This window comes from Cibotium barometz, chromosome 30, assembly GCF_041138505.1.
Source record: "Cibotium barometz isolate CiBa-2024 chromosome 30, ASM4113850v1, whole genome shotgun sequence".
Taxonomy (NCBI): Eukaryota; Viridiplantae; Streptophyta; class Polypodiopsida; order Cyatheales; family Cibotiaceae; genus Cibotium; species Cibotium barometz.
Window position 1 is genome coordinate 41,067,929 of NC_141075.1, and position 18,962 is coordinate 41,086,890.

General features: G+C 49.6%; 1 protein-coding gene and 1 pseudogene across 1 annotated transcript in view; one reads left to right on the forward strand and one right to left on the reverse strand.

Annotated features, from left to right (window-relative positions):
• The window catches only part of LOC147621494 (uncharacterized), a 141,327-nt gene that overhangs the window by 75,258 nt on the left and 47,107 nt on the right, over window positions 1-18,962 (forward strand). The window contains exons 4-5 of the mRNA XM_086824251.1: window positions 3,337-3,451; window positions 14,393-14,493. Of these exons, the coding sequence (XP_086680377.1) occupies window positions 3,337-3,451; window positions 14,393-14,493 (216 nt within the window). The remainder of the gene's footprint in view (window positions 1-3,336; window positions 3,452-14,392; window positions 14,494-18,962) is intronic.
• Window positions 5,039-8,283, reverse strand: LOC147621496 (uncharacterized; annotated as a pseudogene).

The following is an 18,962-nucleotide window of genomic DNA, read 5'->3' on the forward strand; positions in this document are numbered from 1 at the left end:
TGCAGATACACTCCGCAGCAAAATGGAGTTGCTGAGCGGAAAAACAGGCACATTGCTGAGATTGCGCGGGCATTGATGGAAGAGAAAAATATGCCGCATTGCTATTGGGCTGAGGCTGTTTCTACAGCAGTATACATCATGAACAGGACTCCAACTGCAGCCATACATGATGTAACTCCAGAGGAGAGGTTTACTGGCAGAAAACCAGATTTGTCTCATCTGAAAGTTTTTGGATGCATTGCATATGTGCATGTGCCAGATGAGCTGAGAACTAAGCTGGATCCGAAAGCTGAAAAATGTGTGTTTATTGGATATTCCCTTGAGCAAAAGGGATACAGGTGTTATAACCCTGCTACACGTGAGTTGAGGGTAAGCAGGGATGTTGTCTTTGATGAGATGAGCAGTTGGTATGCTGCTGAAAAAGAAGCTATTGGGGCTGATGTGAGTGGAAGTGTGGTTGCACAGAATGCAGGTCAGCAATCACAGTCTTTGAGTGGACCAGGAGAGTCCTCATCTAGTGGGTCTATTGATAGACCATGGAGTGGCAGGCTGCGTCATAATACCAGCCCTGCAAATGTGATTAGTACATCACGTAAAGGAAAAGAGAAAGTGGTTGAGCCCCTTGGTATGCCTGACATTTCTGCAGGGCATTCTCATGTTGATGGAGAGTCTAGTGGCTCAGATATGAGTCTTGATGAGGAGCTTGGGATCCCAACTATGAGAACACCTGGTGTAAAGAAGGCTATGGAAGCCATGAATGAGAAGCTGCGAAGATCAGGGAGAGTGAAGAACCCTGTGCAGAGATTTACATATGATGGTTATGTGGCACATCATTATGCATATATGGCAAAAGTTGTGCAGGTTGTAGAGCCTACATGCATTGATGAGGCTGTTGGAAATGTGTGTTGGGAGAAAGCTATGGATGAGGAGATGGATGCACTATATGGAAATGAAACTTGGGATTTAGTGCAATTGCCTGAAGGCAAGAAAGCCATTGGATGCAAGTGGGTGTACAAAGTTAAACATAACAGTGATGGAAGCATAAACAGGTACAAGGCTAGATTGGTAGCCAAAGGATATGCGCAGACATATGGGATTGATTATGAGGAAACTTTCAGCCCAGTTGCCAAGATGGCAACGGTGAGAGTTGTGATAGCAGTGGCTGCGTCAAAGCAATGGTCTTTACATCAGATGGATGTAAAGAATGCATTCTTGCATGGGGATTTGCAAGAAGAGGTGTATATGTTGCAGCCACTTGGTTATGAGGATGTGGGTCACCCCGAGCATGTTTGCAGGTTGAAGAAAGCCTTGTATGGCTTAAAGCAAGCACCAAGAGCATGGTCTGACAAGATTTCTGAATATCTTGTCACTATTGGCTTTCATGTAGCCAATGCAGATTTCTCATTGTACGTGAGACATGGTGATAGAGGGGTTGTGCTTGTTGTCATCTATGTAGATGACTTGATCATTACGGGGGACCATGATGCAGAGATCTTTGATGTAAAGATCTTACTTAGACAGAAGTTCGAGATGAAGGATCTGGGGGAGCTCAGATATTTCTTGGGCATTGAGGTGATTAGGTCACCACATGGTATTGGATTACTGCAGAGACAGTATGGCTTGGACATGTTGTCCAAGTATGGTATGACAGGCTGTAAGCCTATTTCTGTGCCATTGGATCAGAATGGCAAGTTGAGTGCAGATTCAGGAGAGATCTTGGAGGATCCTACTATGTACAGGAGCATAGTAGGAAGTTTGATCTACATGACGATCACCAGACCAGATTTGAGCTATGCTGTTGGGTTGGTGAGTCAGTTTATGCAGGTTCCACGGAAACCGCATTTGGATGCAGTCAGACGCATACTGAGGTATGTGAGGTCTACTTTGCATTGTGGACTATTCTATGAGACTGGGACAGAGATATGTGTACATGGGTACACAGATGCTGATTGGGCTGGTAGTATCTCAGATAGAAGATCTACCAGTGGATTCATGTTTTCTTTGGGGAGTGCTGCTGTGACTTGGAGCAGCAAGAAGCAGCCTACGGTTGCTCTATCGAGTACAGAGGCCGAGTACAGAGGAGCTGCTATGGCAGCATGTGAGGTAGCTTGGTTGAGAAAGCTACTTGCAGATTTGGGTCTATCAGTGGATAGACAAGTTGTCATTTTCTGTGACAACATTAGCAGTATACAGTTGGCCAGGAACCCAGTCTTTCATGCTCGTACGAAGCACATAGAGGTCCACTACCACTTCGTCAGAGAGAAGGTCTTGGCAGGAGACCTTGACCTTGTTTATGTCAGCACAGAGGATCAGGTAGCTGACATCTTCACCAAAGCATTGGGTACAGAGAAGCTCCGCAGATTCAGGGCTTCGCTTGGTGTACATGAGATGGAGTTGAGCTCGAGGGGGAGTGTTGAGATATCGAGCTCTAGTAAGGCGGTGGACACTGATGACCCGCCTGGGGGATAGGCCCCGCACTTACACCACTGGCATGGTTGGTGAGATCTTGGGTGATATGCGGCCAGTGGGATGACAGGCTGTGTGACAGCCATTCTAGAGACTGGCATAGTTATAGCGCCAGCTCATTTAGTCGGGTTCACACTATAGAGAACCCGTGTATGTATTGGTTGAGTACCTTTCATATTGTGTGTACTCTTATCTTGTATATGGTGTGTTGAGTGTTGAGTAGAGAAGATGAAGATTTTCAGCCTCTCACCTTGTGTGTTCTCTATTAGGGTTTTGTGAGTGTGTGTGTGTGCTTGCAAGAGCTCAAGCTCTCTTCCCCCCCTGCATCTTTTCATACTTAACATAACTTATCTTATCAGTACTTTCGGTACTCGTATCCAACATGCATTGTATGTAACGTACCTAACGTTAACCACCTTGAGTGTAGCTCAATGCATGAAGAGAATGAGGATGTACCACATAGTTGCTCCGACCAGAGTTCAAGTAGAGCATACCATAGGACACCCTTATTGTGACACGGCAAGCTGCCTCTAGCTAGGCACTCATAGGTTCTTCCGGAGAGGTGAGACTCTATAGAGGAGAACCCATGTTATACACCTCAATCAGGATTAACATTCAGATACGCCTACAAGTGCTGAGGACCCTTTATCTCATAGTGGAGAATGTTAGTTGATTAAGGAACTGTATCAGTTTAAGATGGGTGTGACTCGACAGTTTTTATTTCTTTTATGCTTACTATTAGGGTTTTGGAGATGCTGTATGCATCTTGTACTGGTGTCAGATTTTCAACTTATGGAGGGAAGTTTTTGTTATGGTTGAAGGTTTCTTTCCCTTCTTTGTAACTCGTTGGAAATTTTGCCTGCATTTCAGGAGGAGTGCAGCTCTCATCAGTGCACCACCATGCAGCCATACAGTACATCCTACTCATGGACAGACACATCATCACCTTATTCCACATCGACCATTGAAGCTTGGTTTTGTAACTGTGAGTTTTCTTCATTTTATTGTTTTCCTAATAAAGGTGCTACGGTTTCTTTTTCTTTGAAATTTGTCCATTGGAGTGTGTACTGAGATCAATGTCCCCGAAAAAGACCTTTGATTATTTTCCTTGATGCACTGCCCACAAGTGCCAACAATTCATCCTTGTCCATCTCTTTTCTGGCTTCAAGCAAACATTTCTATTCAAACATGAACAATAGTCAAAGAAGGAGAGTATTGCTAGGCTTTCATTGTGTCTGGTAAGTGTTAATCCTTACACATCTAGTCTCCACGACAACTCCATCTCAAGAAGTATTGCTAGCAAACCCTCATCATGAAGCTAAGATCGCTTTTTTTAAGTTTGCCAATATTGGAGATAAATTCAATGCATATATCATTTCTGTTTGCCATGGCTAGCTCTGACGTTTGGGAGGGGGTGGTCAGCCTAGGTTGGCCACCCTCTATGACTGGTCCAGATGGACTGAACGGACCACATCACTTGATTGGGATAATATTAACAATCAACTGTAGATCATCAGTGCAACTTCCAGGCCCACTTGGCCCACCCGAGTGCCTCCTAATCTCCATCTATGTGGCCGTGTTGGGAGTGACTTCGGCACATAGGGGGCCTACACTGCCAAACAACGCGAGAGTCTCCTCCAGTGAACAGGGGGCCCTGGCTCCAAGTGCACAAGAAAGTGGCTTGCGGTTGTGTGTCTGGTCTGAATTGCCAACTAGGTGCTCTCATCATCCTTGGAGGGTGTGAATGAGGTCCGTCCAAATGGAGCATATGGTCTTTGCAGGTGGGGTGAGAGAACCATCGGTAATCTCATTGTGTTACATGTGTTGCGGAAAGCGTGTTCTTGATTAATGCAGCTAAGCAACTTAGATGAACACTAATCCTATTGTTTAGCAAACACACATAAGATGTTATGCTAACAACTGAGAGATGCCTAAGAGATATGTGAGATATCTGTCTTTGACCTCCTCTATATAGGGATAGGATGACAAGTCGTTTTCAGGTCGGGCATCCATTTTTAAGGTCATAAAATATCATCAAAATACCATAAAATAGGTTCATATTGTGCCCAACTTGTGTCCCAACCATTGGGCCGTATCTTGAGTGCCTATTGTGCTGCCCAAACTGTGCATAAAATATCATCAAAATACCATAAAATATGTTCATATTCTGCCCAACTTGTGTCCCAACCATTGGGCCATGTCTTGGGTGCCTATTGTGCTGCCCAAACTGCCCAAATCAGACCATATTCTGCCCCTCATCTTGCGTAAAAGGTGGCTGCAAGTAAGATCCATGTTTTTGTGGCACAGATGTGATGCACATGACACACTACATCTGGCCGGCGAATGGAAGGAGAGGCGAGGGGGAGGGGCGAGAATCAGGGTGCAGGCAGGGGGGGGTGGGGGGTGGGGGAGAGCGAAAGGGTGGGAGGGAAATGCAGGAGGAGGGGGGGAGAGGAGAAAGCAGTGGACAGAGAGGAGGGGGGGGGGGTGCGGGCGGAGTTCCTCCACTGAAACTTCTGATGCTTGGGCTCAACTTTAGGCAGACTTCTCTGTGGCACAATAATCTGCAGAACTACTTCGCCAAGAGCTCACCTCTACGCAGCAGCAGCTCTCCCAGGCCCAGGTTATAGAGCACGAGCTCCGCCGGCATCTCTCCCAGGCTCTCACTTCTGAGTCCAAGCTTCGCAGGTGAAGCTTCAACATCAGCTCTCAGATTCCCAGGCCCACCTCGCTTCCCTGGAGGCCGACTTGGCAAATTGTCCTGCTCTGCGTAATCAGGCATCCCAGCTCCAGACCATCCGACAGACTGTGCAGTTCACATTTGGCAGCTCCACTTTGTGGCCACCCTGAACCGGCACTTAAGTCTCTTGTATTTTCCACCATTTCTCCATCATTGTACATACCCGTAGCAATTTGGGATTTCTTTTTCACTCTTGACTACTTCCGTATAGTCTCAGGTTTTTTATGCGATTCTGTATTTTCCAGTTTTGAACCTATCATGCTTCTCTCCATGCTTCCCTGAGGATGGTGAAGTGTTTAGTGGTGGGCGACCTGTAGCTGCCCTTTCTACCCGGTGATATGGACATCCACTCTTTGGCGGGCATCCATTTTTGGCTAACGTCCACTTAGGCACGGATGCCCACTTCTTGGCGGATGGTGAAGTGTTTAGTGGTGGGCGACCTGGAGCCGGCCTTTCTAACCGGCAGACATCCACTTGGTGGACATCCACTCTTTGGTGGGCATCCACTTGGCGGGCATCCATTTTTGGTGGACATCCGCTTCACTTTTGCAGTGTCTGCCTCTCATATTCTGCCTCTACTTTCTCACCCCATTTACGGCTACACTTCCTCACCTTCATTCCCGGCAGCTCACCCATTTACGGATACACTTTCTCACCTTCATTCACGGAAGCACTGCTAATGGTTCACTTACTGCCTACTTGCATCATTTGTATATAGGTGACTCTGGGAGCACCAAAGGATATCATCTTGTAGGGAGAATACTCTCTTTTCATAATACAGTGTTATCGTTTTCTCTCATTGTTGTCTCTCGGTGCTTCTGGGTTATTTGCTTGTTTCTTATGTCATGAAGTGTTGACGATTAGGTGGCATCATGATGCAATCTGTTTATCGGCAGCATGCTAACATAATGTTCCAACGGAGTGTGTGTGCGCAGTGGAGAAGGCAGAGTAGCCCGGTCGTCCTGGTTGCGTGGCAACTCCTGTGGCATACTGCCTTAGAGTGAACCCGTGGTGACATAGATGCTGCTACACCCTTGCTCAAGCCCAAACTCCAAGGAGCTCGACCACATGCGGAAGCGGCGGGAAGCTTTCTTGAGGCTTTGGTGGCCTAGCCCTTTTCTCACTGATAGAGGTGGTGACCCCACTTGGCATTACAGACCACCTATGTGGTGTTCCCCCCCCCTATGAGATAGCCTTCTCCTCACAGAGCCCTGCCGGAGGAGAAGTATCTCTTTCCCCTGTTTTGATTACTTGATCCCCACCCTGTACATGAGGTGAGTTTGTATCTAGCCCTTTGTGGTTGTATTTATCCCTTCATGGCTGTTTTTTCAGTAACTAATAGAAGGATCTTTTTCCCGGAAAAAAAGATACCCAAACTCCAAGGAAGGAGAATCCGAAAACTCTACAACACCAGAGAAACTACGGCCCTCGTGTGCCACCAAACTCTCTCTCGCTTGATGTTTTTTGGTTAAGGTAGGGACCAGGGTCTGCTGTGAGAAGCTAGTGATAAAAGCAGTGGCAATGGCCCGGACTTTTTTTTTTTTTCCGAGAAAAGATCCTTTCATTAGTTATATAATAAAAAAACCGCCCGTAGTAGGGCTACAACAGATCTCTCCTGCTCATAAGAGAAACAGAGCAGTGAATACAGCATGGCAGCCCGGGAGACTCTCCCTAGGTGCTGCAAAATACAAGCATCAGTACAAAGGACTGAGAGGCTAAATCATACAATAGGGGGGGGGAAGAGCCAAACAGGTGGCCTGTAGTGCCAACGGGGGGATCCCGTGTGTAAGGTGTAGAAAGGGCCACAACGCCAAGTGGTGTGAAAGGCCTGGCGCCGCAAGATCGCCTCATCCGAGTCTCCCCGGATGCGGTCGTACTGTCCTCGCAGGGTGTGGATCAACTCCTGCCAAATCCCCCGTACAGTCTCTGCTGGTGGCTCCAATCTCCCCTCAAAGGCCGTAAAGCACTGGGCCCTCCAGGTGAACCAGATGGTGAGGCTGCTGAGGAGCTCCCATCGTAAATCCCGCTCCTGTGTCCAGCTGGCGGACGAGAAATCCGGTGCCGGAACCAGGCGAGGCTGGCCCCTAATAAATCTGATGGCCTGACTGCCCTGCTCCGTCTCATAGCCCATAGAGCAGGCCCTGACGAAGTCGACCAAGCAGCGGCACCCCACGTAAACATACCCTCTGGAGAGAGGGGAGCCAGAATACGCAGCATCCGCAGCTAGATCTGCTGCGCGCCTGAGGGCAATCCCAAAGGCAGTGTCTCTGTGTCTCCATAGGGTGGCCGCATCGGACGCAGGCCGCCGGAAGACCGCTGTAAACAAGCCAAGTGCCAACTGCTGAGCCCCTGTGGGCGACCAGCCACTAAAAAGTCGAGATCCTGCGGGCCTGTCGACTAGCCCAGAGCCGAGCCCAAAAATCCTCCAGGAACTCCTGTGAGAGCCCCTGTAGCCGCCAATGCCCCGCTGCCGCTGGAGAGACCGTCCTCCTCGCCGTCAAAATATGCCACCCTAACCGAATAGTATACTGGAAAAAGGTAATCTCTGTGGCCTTGAGGGATGCATAAGGATCGTGCCACTCGTACTCCCCGGGGTCCCACTGTAGCCGGGCCAAGGGGCGCGCTGCATATGCCCATATGCGCCAATCCGGGAGCACATCAGCAGGATCGGGGTCTATATGCCACTTCCGAGAAGCGGCGGCCACTACCCTAACCCTCTGAAAGGTGCACTCTGCAACCAAAGGCGACTCCACCTCCACTCGCTGGAGTCTGCCCTCATCGTGAATCTCATAGTAGAGGCAACTGCCATCCTCAGTGCAAGCTCTGACAGCAATCAGGATCTCCAACTGTGTAAAGGCTCCCATCCACCGTGGGGTCACTGGCTCGAGAGGCGTGAACCACTCCTCTATGAGTGCCTCCTGAATATCATCTCTCATAATCAACCCCCCTCTGAAGTGACTCAGCCTCTCCACCTGGATCTCCTCTGGAAGACTGCAGAAGGCCTGCCAGTCTCCAAAACTACGAGCTGGGCTTGCCGCTAGAGGCCCCCAGGCTAAACGAGGCCGAGAACCTAGCATGTGACCCTGCTCTGTGCGAACCGCTGGGCTCCAGATGAGCGGTTGTCTGGCCCGCTCCTCAACACAAGAAGGTCGCTGAGAGAGCCCCGGTCTCAGCAGCTCCCAAGCTCTCAGGATACTCAAAGCAAATCTGTCCTCCCATCCTCTACTGAGGCCTGTCCTCCTCATCTCTATGAAGATCCAACGAATCTCTGGTGCCCAAGTGCCCCCTGTTGGGGGCGCCCGAGCTTGCAGCCGCTGCAAGAGGAGTTCTTTCCAAGGCTCTGCGCCTGGAAGCAGCCCCCGAACAATAAGCTTCCCCAATAAGGCTCTGCTCTGATCGACTGGATCTATAATGCCGAAACCTCCCTGAGCCAGCGGAAGTGTAATAACTGCCCATGCAACCTTTGCCCGAGCTGGCTGACCGTCCCGCCCAGACCACAGAAAGTTCCTGATCAGCCTCTGTACTACCTGGCTGATGCAAGAGCTCGAGAAGATCCAGCAAGACATAATGTACCACATGGTCGCTAACAGCACCTGATTTGCCACCACCACCCTCCCAGCCAAGGATAGTCGAGCTGTACTCCAATACAAAAGCTTCTTCCGAATGCTCAGAAGAAGCGGGGCAATCTGCTGCTCAGGTGACAAATCTAGGCCAATCTGGCATCCCAAATACCGCACTGCTGTGCCTGGAGGAATCCATCTAAAACCGGGGTCCGGGCTCCATGCTGGACTGGGAGCACTACTGATCCAAAAGGCCGCTGTCTTGCGCCAATTGATCAATGCTCCCGAAGCTGCACTAAAAACCTAGAGCGACTGCTCTGGCCGAAGGAGATTGGCCTCTTGGCCATGCAAAAATAAGCCCGTGTCGTCTGCAAACTCAGCATCAAGCAAGTCCTCCCCCCGGACTGGGAGCTGAAGTCCTCTCAAACCAACCTCCTCTGCCGTCAAATACATGCTCATAGCCTCCGCAAAGAAGAGAAAAAGAAAAGGGGCGAGGGGACACCCCTGACGGACTGATCTGGTCAGCTCAAAACTCGGCCCCCGTCCTCCTGCAATCAACACCTGGCTGCGAGCTGTGGAATACAGAGCCGCCACCCCTCTGATCCATCCTGGCTCAAAGCCCAGGCGAAGCATAGTGCCCTCTAAGAAACCCCAATCAACTCTATCGTATGCCTTCTCAAAATCGAGAAGCATCACGACCAAGTCCTCGCCAAGAAATCTAGCTCTGGCCGTCGCCTCCCAGAAAGTAAAGATGTTGTCAAGGATACTGGGCTCCTTGACAAATCCTGTCTGAGTAGCATGAATCAACTCCCCCAGGAAGGGCTGGATCCTCAAACTCAAGGCCTTTGCTAAGACCTTGTAGACAGTATTGAGGATCGTAATAGGCCTCCAATGCCGAATATCATCTGATACTCCCTCCCCCTTGGGGATAAGATAAATCAAGCCCTCTGAAAAGCTCTGCGGCATCACCCCAGTGTCCAAAACATGCTGAAAGCCCCTGCAGAGGCCTGGCCCCAAAAGGTCCCAATAGCGCATAAAAAAGGCCGGCGTCAGTCCGTCCTCCCCTGGGCAACTATGTCGCGGCAGGACCCTCAAGGCCTCGGCAAGCTCAATCTTTGAAAGAGGCGCACCAAGAACTGAACGCATACGATCTGTGACCCTCCTCTGCACGTGGGCCCACACAGTCTGTCTGCAAGCATCTCTGCCCTCAGTGGCTGGCTCCGCTGAAAGCAGGTCTCTATAAAATGCAGTGGCAATGGCTCTGATCTCCCCGGCGGGTTCAGTAGCTACCGAACCATCCGGTCTACCTAGCTGGCGGACTCCTGCCCGAGCATGGCGGGGTCTAGTGATCTCAAAAAACTCACCAGTCACTCTATCACCAAGCTGCGTCCACTGAGAGGCCTGACGACGATAGTAAAACTCATGTCTCTGCTCCTCTTCCTCTCTAACCTCCTGGCGTGCCTGGCTCAGCTGGGACGCCAACCACTCACATGCCGGCTGCTGCTCCTGGAGGCGCTGTAACGAGGCAAGGCTGCGTCTCAGCCGATGCTCCCTCTCGCGAATCTCTCCCAGCCGTGTCAAAGCTGCAGCGTGCAGAAAAGAGCTAAGCTCGATGAGTCCCTTGGCACACTGGCCTGCTGCATCCTGGTCAGAGCACTGACTATCATGCCAGATCCTCTCAATGTCCTCAGCGAGACTGGGATCTGTAAGTACCCTCTCTGGGATCCTCAACTGCAAGCTGGGCTCCCGTGTCCTCTCCTCCCATGTCAGGATAACTGGCGCATGATCTGAAAATGAGGTGCCAGCGAGAATGCCGACGGAGCCCCCTCGCTCCCCTAACCAGTCGCCCACATAAAAGCGATCAATCCGTGATAGATTAGTCCCTCCCTGTGGGCGATCCGACCGAGAGAAACTAAGACTGTCCTGAGAACGGGAGAAGGCCCCATGCTGCCATGCATCAGTGATCCTCAGTGTCATGCAAAACCGGTCCCAAGCTGCAAGCTCCGTGCCGTGCACTGTAACATGACTGCCTCCCACCCTATCGGCCGGGTCCTCAAGCATGTTGAAGTCTCCCCCGACACACCAATGTGCGGCCTCTGGCAATGCATCCGTAACCTGGGTCCAAAACTGTGCTCTGGCACTAGCATGATTAGGCGCATAGACGTTGAGCACGCCCAATAGCTCATCATGCATCCTCAGAATGACATACTGTGCTCTACCAGGCACAATGATCCCTCGATCCACAATGGCCTGCCGCCATACATCTGCAATGACCATGCAAACTCCTCCCTGTCCACCCAAAGGACCAAACCCTGCAAACCAAAAGGTATCCCATCTACCAGGCATCACCGAACCATATCTCCGGATCCTGCTCTCACCCAAGTGGTGCTCCTGCATCATCAAAATATCAATGCTGCCACCAACCAGGCATCTCTGAAGCTCCTGCCTCAAGCAACCTCGATAGCGTATAAAATGTGCTCCGCCCAGGCCCTGTACATTCCATGAGATGATCCTCATGGATGACCTGCTGAGGTAGATGCTGTCTCAGCCGTGTGGCGGGCCTTCGCAAGCGGCTTGGATGGAGAGTAGTCCCCATCCGAGCGGCTGCGAATCTGCCCACCCGGTGTACTGCAAGAATCCCGGATCAGGCGCCAGTGGCTGTGACCGGGCTACTGCCTCTCGCTCTGACAGAGCAACCTCGTGTAACATACATATCCAGGGTCGCGTGCTAAGTCTGCAACTATATGCACGACCAAATGACGAATCCCTGAGGCATCCACACTCCCGAGATCCAAGAAAAAATGAGCCAACTCCCAGAGCCGGCCTATCACATCTGTCACCTCCAGGTCGCTCACATGATGAGAAAACTCAACTGCCCGAGTCTTCAAAGTGCTAATAGCGAGCTCTAGAGTCCACTCTCGGTCGCAAGGGCCACAGAGAGGGAACGAGAAGGCCACTGCTGAATCAAGTGCCTCCTCCCCGCGGGCCGGAGGTATCACTACATGAACTCGGATGGGAGCTGGCTCATGGGGGCCCTCTGCTCCAAAAAGCCGAGTGAAGGCGTAACCGAAAGCCTCCGATCGCTGTCTAACACCGAGGCGACTCAGCCGACTGCGGATAGATGATATCCGTGAAGCCCGGATCGGCATGGTGGGCCTCCTCTGTGGTGCTCGAGCGAGGTCGGTGCTCAGCGCCCTCCGGACTGCGGGCGAGCGCCAAGGGACTGCCAGGGTCTCCCGGGAAGGCGAGGCGGGTGGGGGAGGAGGAGGGGGGGCGAGGGGGGCGGAGAGGGAGCCGCTGCCGAGACCGGAGCGGGCGGAGGCGAAGATGGAAGCGAGGCAGTGGGAGGGGATGGGGGTGGGGGTGGGGGGGGGGTGAAGGAGGGGGTGCTGGCATCTCCTGGTCCTCAGTCGCTGCAGGGGTCTCCTCCTGGAGGGGAGCAAAGCTGTTCCTCACGGGAACCCAGTGAGGCTGAGACTGTGGCTGCTGCTGCAGCGGTCTCTGTGGGTGCTGCTGTGACTGTCTCCCTCGGCGGCGTCCCTGTCCAGGCTGCCACTCCGAGGTCTCTGTGGCTTGGGCAGGTGTCCCGGAGGCAGCCTGCCGTGCCGCATCTGTGGGCGGGCCATCAGGGGCCTGCTGCTGTGGTGGTGAGGGTCGAGGTCTCCTGCGAGGGCATTCCTTGGCCAGATGGCCGACCTGCCTGCATATGAAGCACTGGTTCGGGAGCCCCGAGAACTCCACTCTCTGATCAATCCATCCCCCCCCTATCCTAGGTAGCTGAATGACCTTAGGAAGGGAGGAGATGTCAGACACCAAAACTCTGACGGAGGGTAGCCCAGCTGCTCTGGCCACCACTGAAGCTGCTGTGGGGCCAGTCTCGAGTACCGAGCCCACCAATGCTCCTAGCCGAGAGAGAAGCGGAAGATACTCCCGGCGGAGTCCAGGGAAGCAAACTGTAACATGAAAAAGGCGCTCTCCCGGCGGAGTCCAGGGAAGCAAACTGTAACATGAAAAAGGCGCTCTCCCTGCTCAGCCCGCTGCTGGATCAAAGCCATGCTGCCAAGGTCTGAAGAAAGCCCGAGCACCCCTGATGTCAAGGGGACTCATGGCAAGGACCTTGGCCATACTCTGGGCGGTCTCGAACTCGATCTGATAATGTCCCCGGCCTAGAAGCTGTACGTCCAGGATCTTGCCCACATCTGCAAGAAGGCGGGCCTGGAGAAGATCCCGGATCTCCCCTCTGCTGGGGCGAGTGCCGACTATACGGCAGATGGTGGAATGGGCCTGAAGGCTTTCCACCTCTGCGGTGAGGCTTGCTTCCTCTTCCGGCGAAAGAGAAAGCCGGATGGGGGTGTCCTCGGGGGCGGGCGAGGGGGCTGCGGATGAGTCCCTCTGAGGCGAGGCGGGAGGAGTCTCCATCAGAGTCTGAAGCTCAGGCGTAGGCAAGGCGAAAGCGGAAATCCTGCAAGAAACGGGCTGCACACAGAGAGGCGGAAGACCGGAGGAAAAAAGAAAAGCAAAACCCCCTGGGGGAAGGAAAACAGCACGAGAGGGAGGGGGGTTTTTTTTTTTTAAAATAAAAAAAAATGGGGGGGGGGCAGCTGCGCGAATGAGGCGGGGAGGAGATGGCTGCGCAAATGAGGCGGGGAGGAGATGGCTGCGCAAATGAGGGGGGGAGGAGATAGAGCGAATGAGGCGGGGAGGAGAACGAATGAGCGAATGAGGCGGGGAGGAGAATGCTGGCGGAGGGGGGTCAGGGCAAAGCAGAGGAGAGATGGGCGCGAAGCAGGGGATGGGGCGAGAAGACGAGGAGGCGAGGAGGGAGGGGGCGAGAAGGCGAGGAGGGAGCGCAGCAGCGAGGGATGGGGTGCAGCAGCGAAGCAGGCGAAGGGGGGGAGGAGAGACGGGCGGCGGGCAGAGCAACAAGGGGGAGTGGCGCAGGAACTACAGCAGGCGGGGGGGGGGGGGGGGGGGGGGGGGGCGCTGGTGTGCAGGTCGCGCAGGCAGGGATGGGGCGTAGCTTCAGCGAGCAGCGTAAGATCACCTTCCAATGGCCCGGACTTTGTGAAGATCTGATGTTTATTAGGGTGCCTTACAGGTCTGTGGCAATGAACTATACTTCCTCATAGTATAGTGGGAATCATAGTATGGTATGTTCCTCCTCTAACTCTTGCGTGTTGTGTACTTGGCTTATCTGAAGCTCTTGATGTTCTTTTTCAGCTCTATTTCCTGCTATCTTAAAGTGGATTCTATGTGATGAGACAGTGTTCCCTTTAGGTGCTCGTAGATATTCTGAGTGCATGCAACATCCTTCCCTAAGTGTCATGGCATCTTTATGAGCCCATCCTGTGTCACTCTGAGGAATGAATCTGGGTGTAAATCTATTTTGGAGAGAAGCATGTTCAGATGGATCCATTGCTTGTGAATGTGTGCCTGCCCATGTTTGGGTTGTCGAATTTGTAATTTTTACCTAGGGATTTCCTCAATGCAGGTGCTACTTGTTTGGCAATTATACTCTTACTCTACCTGTTATAGTCTGCACCTTGTTGTGTTTACTGGTTCATATGAATTGACCAAGTACACAAAACTATTTGGAAGTGTTTGAAATTTACTCTTTGCATTTCAGCATCAATGATTAGCTATCAAGCACGTGTCGAAGTAAATACAGGGCTTCCTCCTGGTAAAAAGGAGGATCGATATGCCAAATGCAATTATGATCGTTTAGTGGTAAGATCAAATGTCTATCGGTTATTACATTTTTGTAATTAATCAATAAGTTTTTTTCCAAGTTGAAATTTTTAGAAATGTTAAGACGGTCATTTATGAACAAGGAGTTTTTTTTGGGGGTCTCACATGTGTGTATGAGCCCACAGCTTATAAACATGAAGCTTAGTAGAGTTAACTCAAGGTAAGACAGATCACACTGCAAAAATTTGTTGGGATTTTGGAAAGAATCATTCGACTCTTTTTTTTGTTGTTCTATTGGACTATTGTGTTGGGGTAATCATGACAAATGGTTCATTACAATCTATTCTAGGCCGAGTGCTTGGGAGAATTGAATATCCTTGTGTAAGAGGATACAACATGCAGTGTATACGAGCGAACACTCACAAGAAGCAGGATCATTCACAACTTTAAAACTCAAATTGTACAATAACAGAGATAGACAAGAATATTGTATTACTAAAGTGATACAAGAGTGGGCAAATCCCCTCACTTGTGTGCTCCTATGAAGGGAGCTTTGATGGCTGATCTAGAACAATTAAGATAGAGGTTGTATGCTAGTAAAAGCTATAAACTCACAGCAATGATTGATGAACTATGTGGAGAAGGGGTTGGTCGTGTATCTATATAGACTTGTATCCACGAAGCGGCCATGACGTGACCATGTAGGTCTGCGACCATAGTCAGTGTGTCACCTGAGATGAATGTGGGGGATTGTGCTCCTTGCAAGCTTTCGTCTTCACACACACACACACTTTTTTTTTTGGTAATATCCAGTGCAGTATATTTATATGCTCACAAATTTACATGATGGGAGGTCTCCGAAATGGAGAGTATCCCAAAGATCAGAAACATAAAAAGAAAAGCTCTATGCAAGAAGCATCCATATCACCCTCATGGCAGGCATCATATAAGGATTGCCGCAATGAGGCTCGGAAAGATTCATATGACTTGTGAATCTGCCGACCAAAGTATGCCAAATTATGCTCACTCCAGATTGTCCAAAGAGCCCAATATCTCACCGGGTGAGAGAAATAGTGAGTATTGAGACAAAGACCTCTTAAATCTGCCAAAGAGCGAGAAATGTTTCCCAAATCTGTGACTAGGGAAACGGAGCCGAAGATAATCTGAAATTCTTCTTAGGAGGATCCTAGAACACGGGCAGTGCCAAAGCAAATGAAGAATAGTCTCTGAGGGAGCCTGACATCTTAAACATGTGGATGGTGCAATGCGATGTTTAGCAAGTGTGACCCCCGCTGACAATGTGCCTGCCATACATCTCCAAAGAAAAAGTCTTTGTTTCAATGGCATTTTACACTTCCATAACATCCCGAGATTCTTCCGCCACCATGAGAGGGGCTTCCTTATATGCCACAGAGAATTAGCATGTTGCTGAATCCATGGAGCAGGCTGAAGAAGCCTGTAAGCTTTGATGGAGGTTAAGGCGGGAGAGGAACAGGATGAGTGCATGTAGCAGAGGGTTGCAATTGCCAATCCGTAAGCATGTCTGTGTAAGCCCACCACAGGAGGAACAGGAAGAAAAGGATGTAATAAATCAACAATTTTCTTCCATATAGACCTATGATGCATTCCCAATGCATAGGAAGCAGTGGCCTGAGGAAAAGATAAGACATAGCCCTGATCATCTACCACATCATGTATGTATCTAATTCCCAATTTCATGAGATTGTATGCCCGAACAGGTTCCTGTAAAGCGAGTGGAATGTCAAAGATGGCACTCCAATGAATACTTTCTTTCCTCATTGAGTTTGTCCCCGAGCAATTATCAGGAGCCCATTTGACCTTAGAAAGTACTTGTTTCCAGACAAGTATCAGAGCAGTAGAGAAAGGACAGCCAGGTATCTTCCCTACAAATCTCCCAATGACAACCTCCCAATGATCAGTAATCCAATGACCATAAGCACAAGTCCTCATGTTGACACACATGGATGCTAGCATACAAGTCCATGGCTGTTGTTGGCGGAAAAAAGTATGCAGCATAGTCGCCTTCCTTGCAAGTACATGATATCTTCTATTTAGGACATTAAGTCCACCATGCATCCTAGGAGAGCACACCATTTCCATCTTCATCAATCTCAATGCTTTCACAACAGTTTTTGTCCTCCATAACATCTCCATAGCTTGAGACATAAAGGCTGAAATATCCCTGGAGGACCAATGCAGCAAAGGCAAATAGAACTGGACATAGGACATTACAATGGACTGTACTATTTTGAGCCTGACATGAAGAGGCCAAGTAGAAATCTTCCAGTATTCCAGTTTATGTTGAAGTCTTTGGAAGATCCATTTTAGCTATCCTATGGGATATCCCAAATGCCTGACTACATCTTTGGAATGCACCACCTAACCCGGCCAAAGAATAGAATGCCAGTCACATTGTTTCATGGGAAGTAATTTAGATTTGTCAAAATTGACATGCAATCCCGCTGCCAAGCCATACAATGAAAGAGTGGTCATAAGCATTTGAACTTCCCGGGAAGAATTCTGTGGCATAAAGAAGGAATCATTAGCATATGCTTGTGCCAAAAAAGATGCAGCTCCAGGGATTTTAAGACCAGTCATCTGTCCTGTGTTTGTAAGATGATCAAGATACATTAAAAGGGGATGGGTCGCAATGGCATATACGAGAGCACTAAGAGGACAGCCTTGTCTAACTGATCGACCCAATGTCCATGACCGAGATAGATGACCCCCAAGAATGCACTGAGAAGTAGAGCCAGAATAAAGCCAGTAAATTGCATTTGCCATCTTGGGACCAAAGCCCAACTTGGTCATGATTTGAGAGATAAAATCCCATTGAACAGTGTCAAATGCCTTAGCAATATCCACCTGCAATATAAGCACATCTTGATGCGAATACTTAGCATATTCAATTGCAGTCAAGGCATTGGATATATTGTCATGGATTTGTCTTCGCGGCACAAACCCATACTGATGAGGATGAAGTCCCGCATCCAGTATCTTGTGAAGCCTATGCACAATCATTTTGGTAATGAGTTTGTAAACTACAGGCATCAAAGTAATAGGCCTCCAATCTGACATATGGTCACATAGATGTTTTTTGGGCACAAGTTTGACTATGCCATGCTTCCAAGAGTGCGGCAACTGATTTTCTTGCCAGGCAACATTGATCATTTGCAAGAGGACTTCTTTCAAATCATCCCAAAAAGAAATATAAAATTCCACCGTAAGACCATCCCAGCCAGGGGACTTGTATTTGCTGAGGTGGAACAATGCATTATCAAGTTCTGTGTCAGTAAAAGGTCTCTCCAAGGTAAGAGCTTCATCCATTTCCACTATTCCAGAAACATATTGGAGAAGTTCAGTCCTAGCCTCAGTCATTTGATTTGATGGGGAACTAGGAGCGGAGAATAATTTCTGGAAATAATTCTGGCATTCATCTTGGAGATCAGAGAAAGAGTGCGTCCAAGAGCCATCTAGCTTCCTTACCCTTAGGCATGAGTTTTTCTTTCGAGTAGCATGCAAGCCGTGAAAAAAGGCTTTGGATGAGCAGCCCTTATCCATGAGGGGCTTCATTCTTGCCCTAATCTGCCATTTGTGCAATTTCCTCTGATCATTAACAGTCAATTTAAAGTGAGCATGTGAAAGGGAATCCTTTTCTGAATCAGAGAGAGGCCTTAACTGAGAAAATTCAGTCAATTGTTGTGCTGTCCTTTTTGCCCATTTAACCTCATTCCTCCATTCAGTCATATGCCAGTTGCCATACTCCCTAATGACATTCTGCATACGAGAGACAAAGCTGTCCCAAGCATAATTCATGTCCTCCTGGGCATGCAAAGGCAAGGGATGAATTGCAAGTCTGATCATTTGCTGGAAATAGTGATGTCGGAAATAAGCCTGATTAACATGCAATAATCTACTGGAGAGGGGTGGCAAATCATCCAGAGGCATGCCAAGCTGCAAATTCATCCACAATGGGGCATGATCTGATAAGCCCAATGAGAAATCTATAAGGAGATGAGGGCTAAAATCTGCAAATTGTGGAGGGTAAAACAAATACCATCTGTCAAGCCTTGCCCAGTATGTAGTAAGTGCATTATGATGAAAAGTATATCCAGGCACTGACCCTTGGAGAAGCACCCATAAATCTTCAGCCTGCACAGAAAGAATCATGCTGTCCCATTTTTGCCTTTCCAATGATAGCATATGAGATCTTGAAGTGGTGTTATCTCTTGGCAGAGGGGAATTATTAAAATCTCCACAGATGAATGCATTGGATCTCCATGGATATCTGCATAAAGAATCCCATAATGAAGCCCTCATGGCAGAGGTCTGGGAAGCATAGACTGATGCAAACTCAAGAATATCACCATTGACATTACATTGTAGACCATCCATCTGCCACTGCTGTCATTGAAGGCTAACTGAGGCTCCAGCTCATGTCTAACCAGTATGCATACACCTGAGTAGGTAGTGGTACCAGCATAATA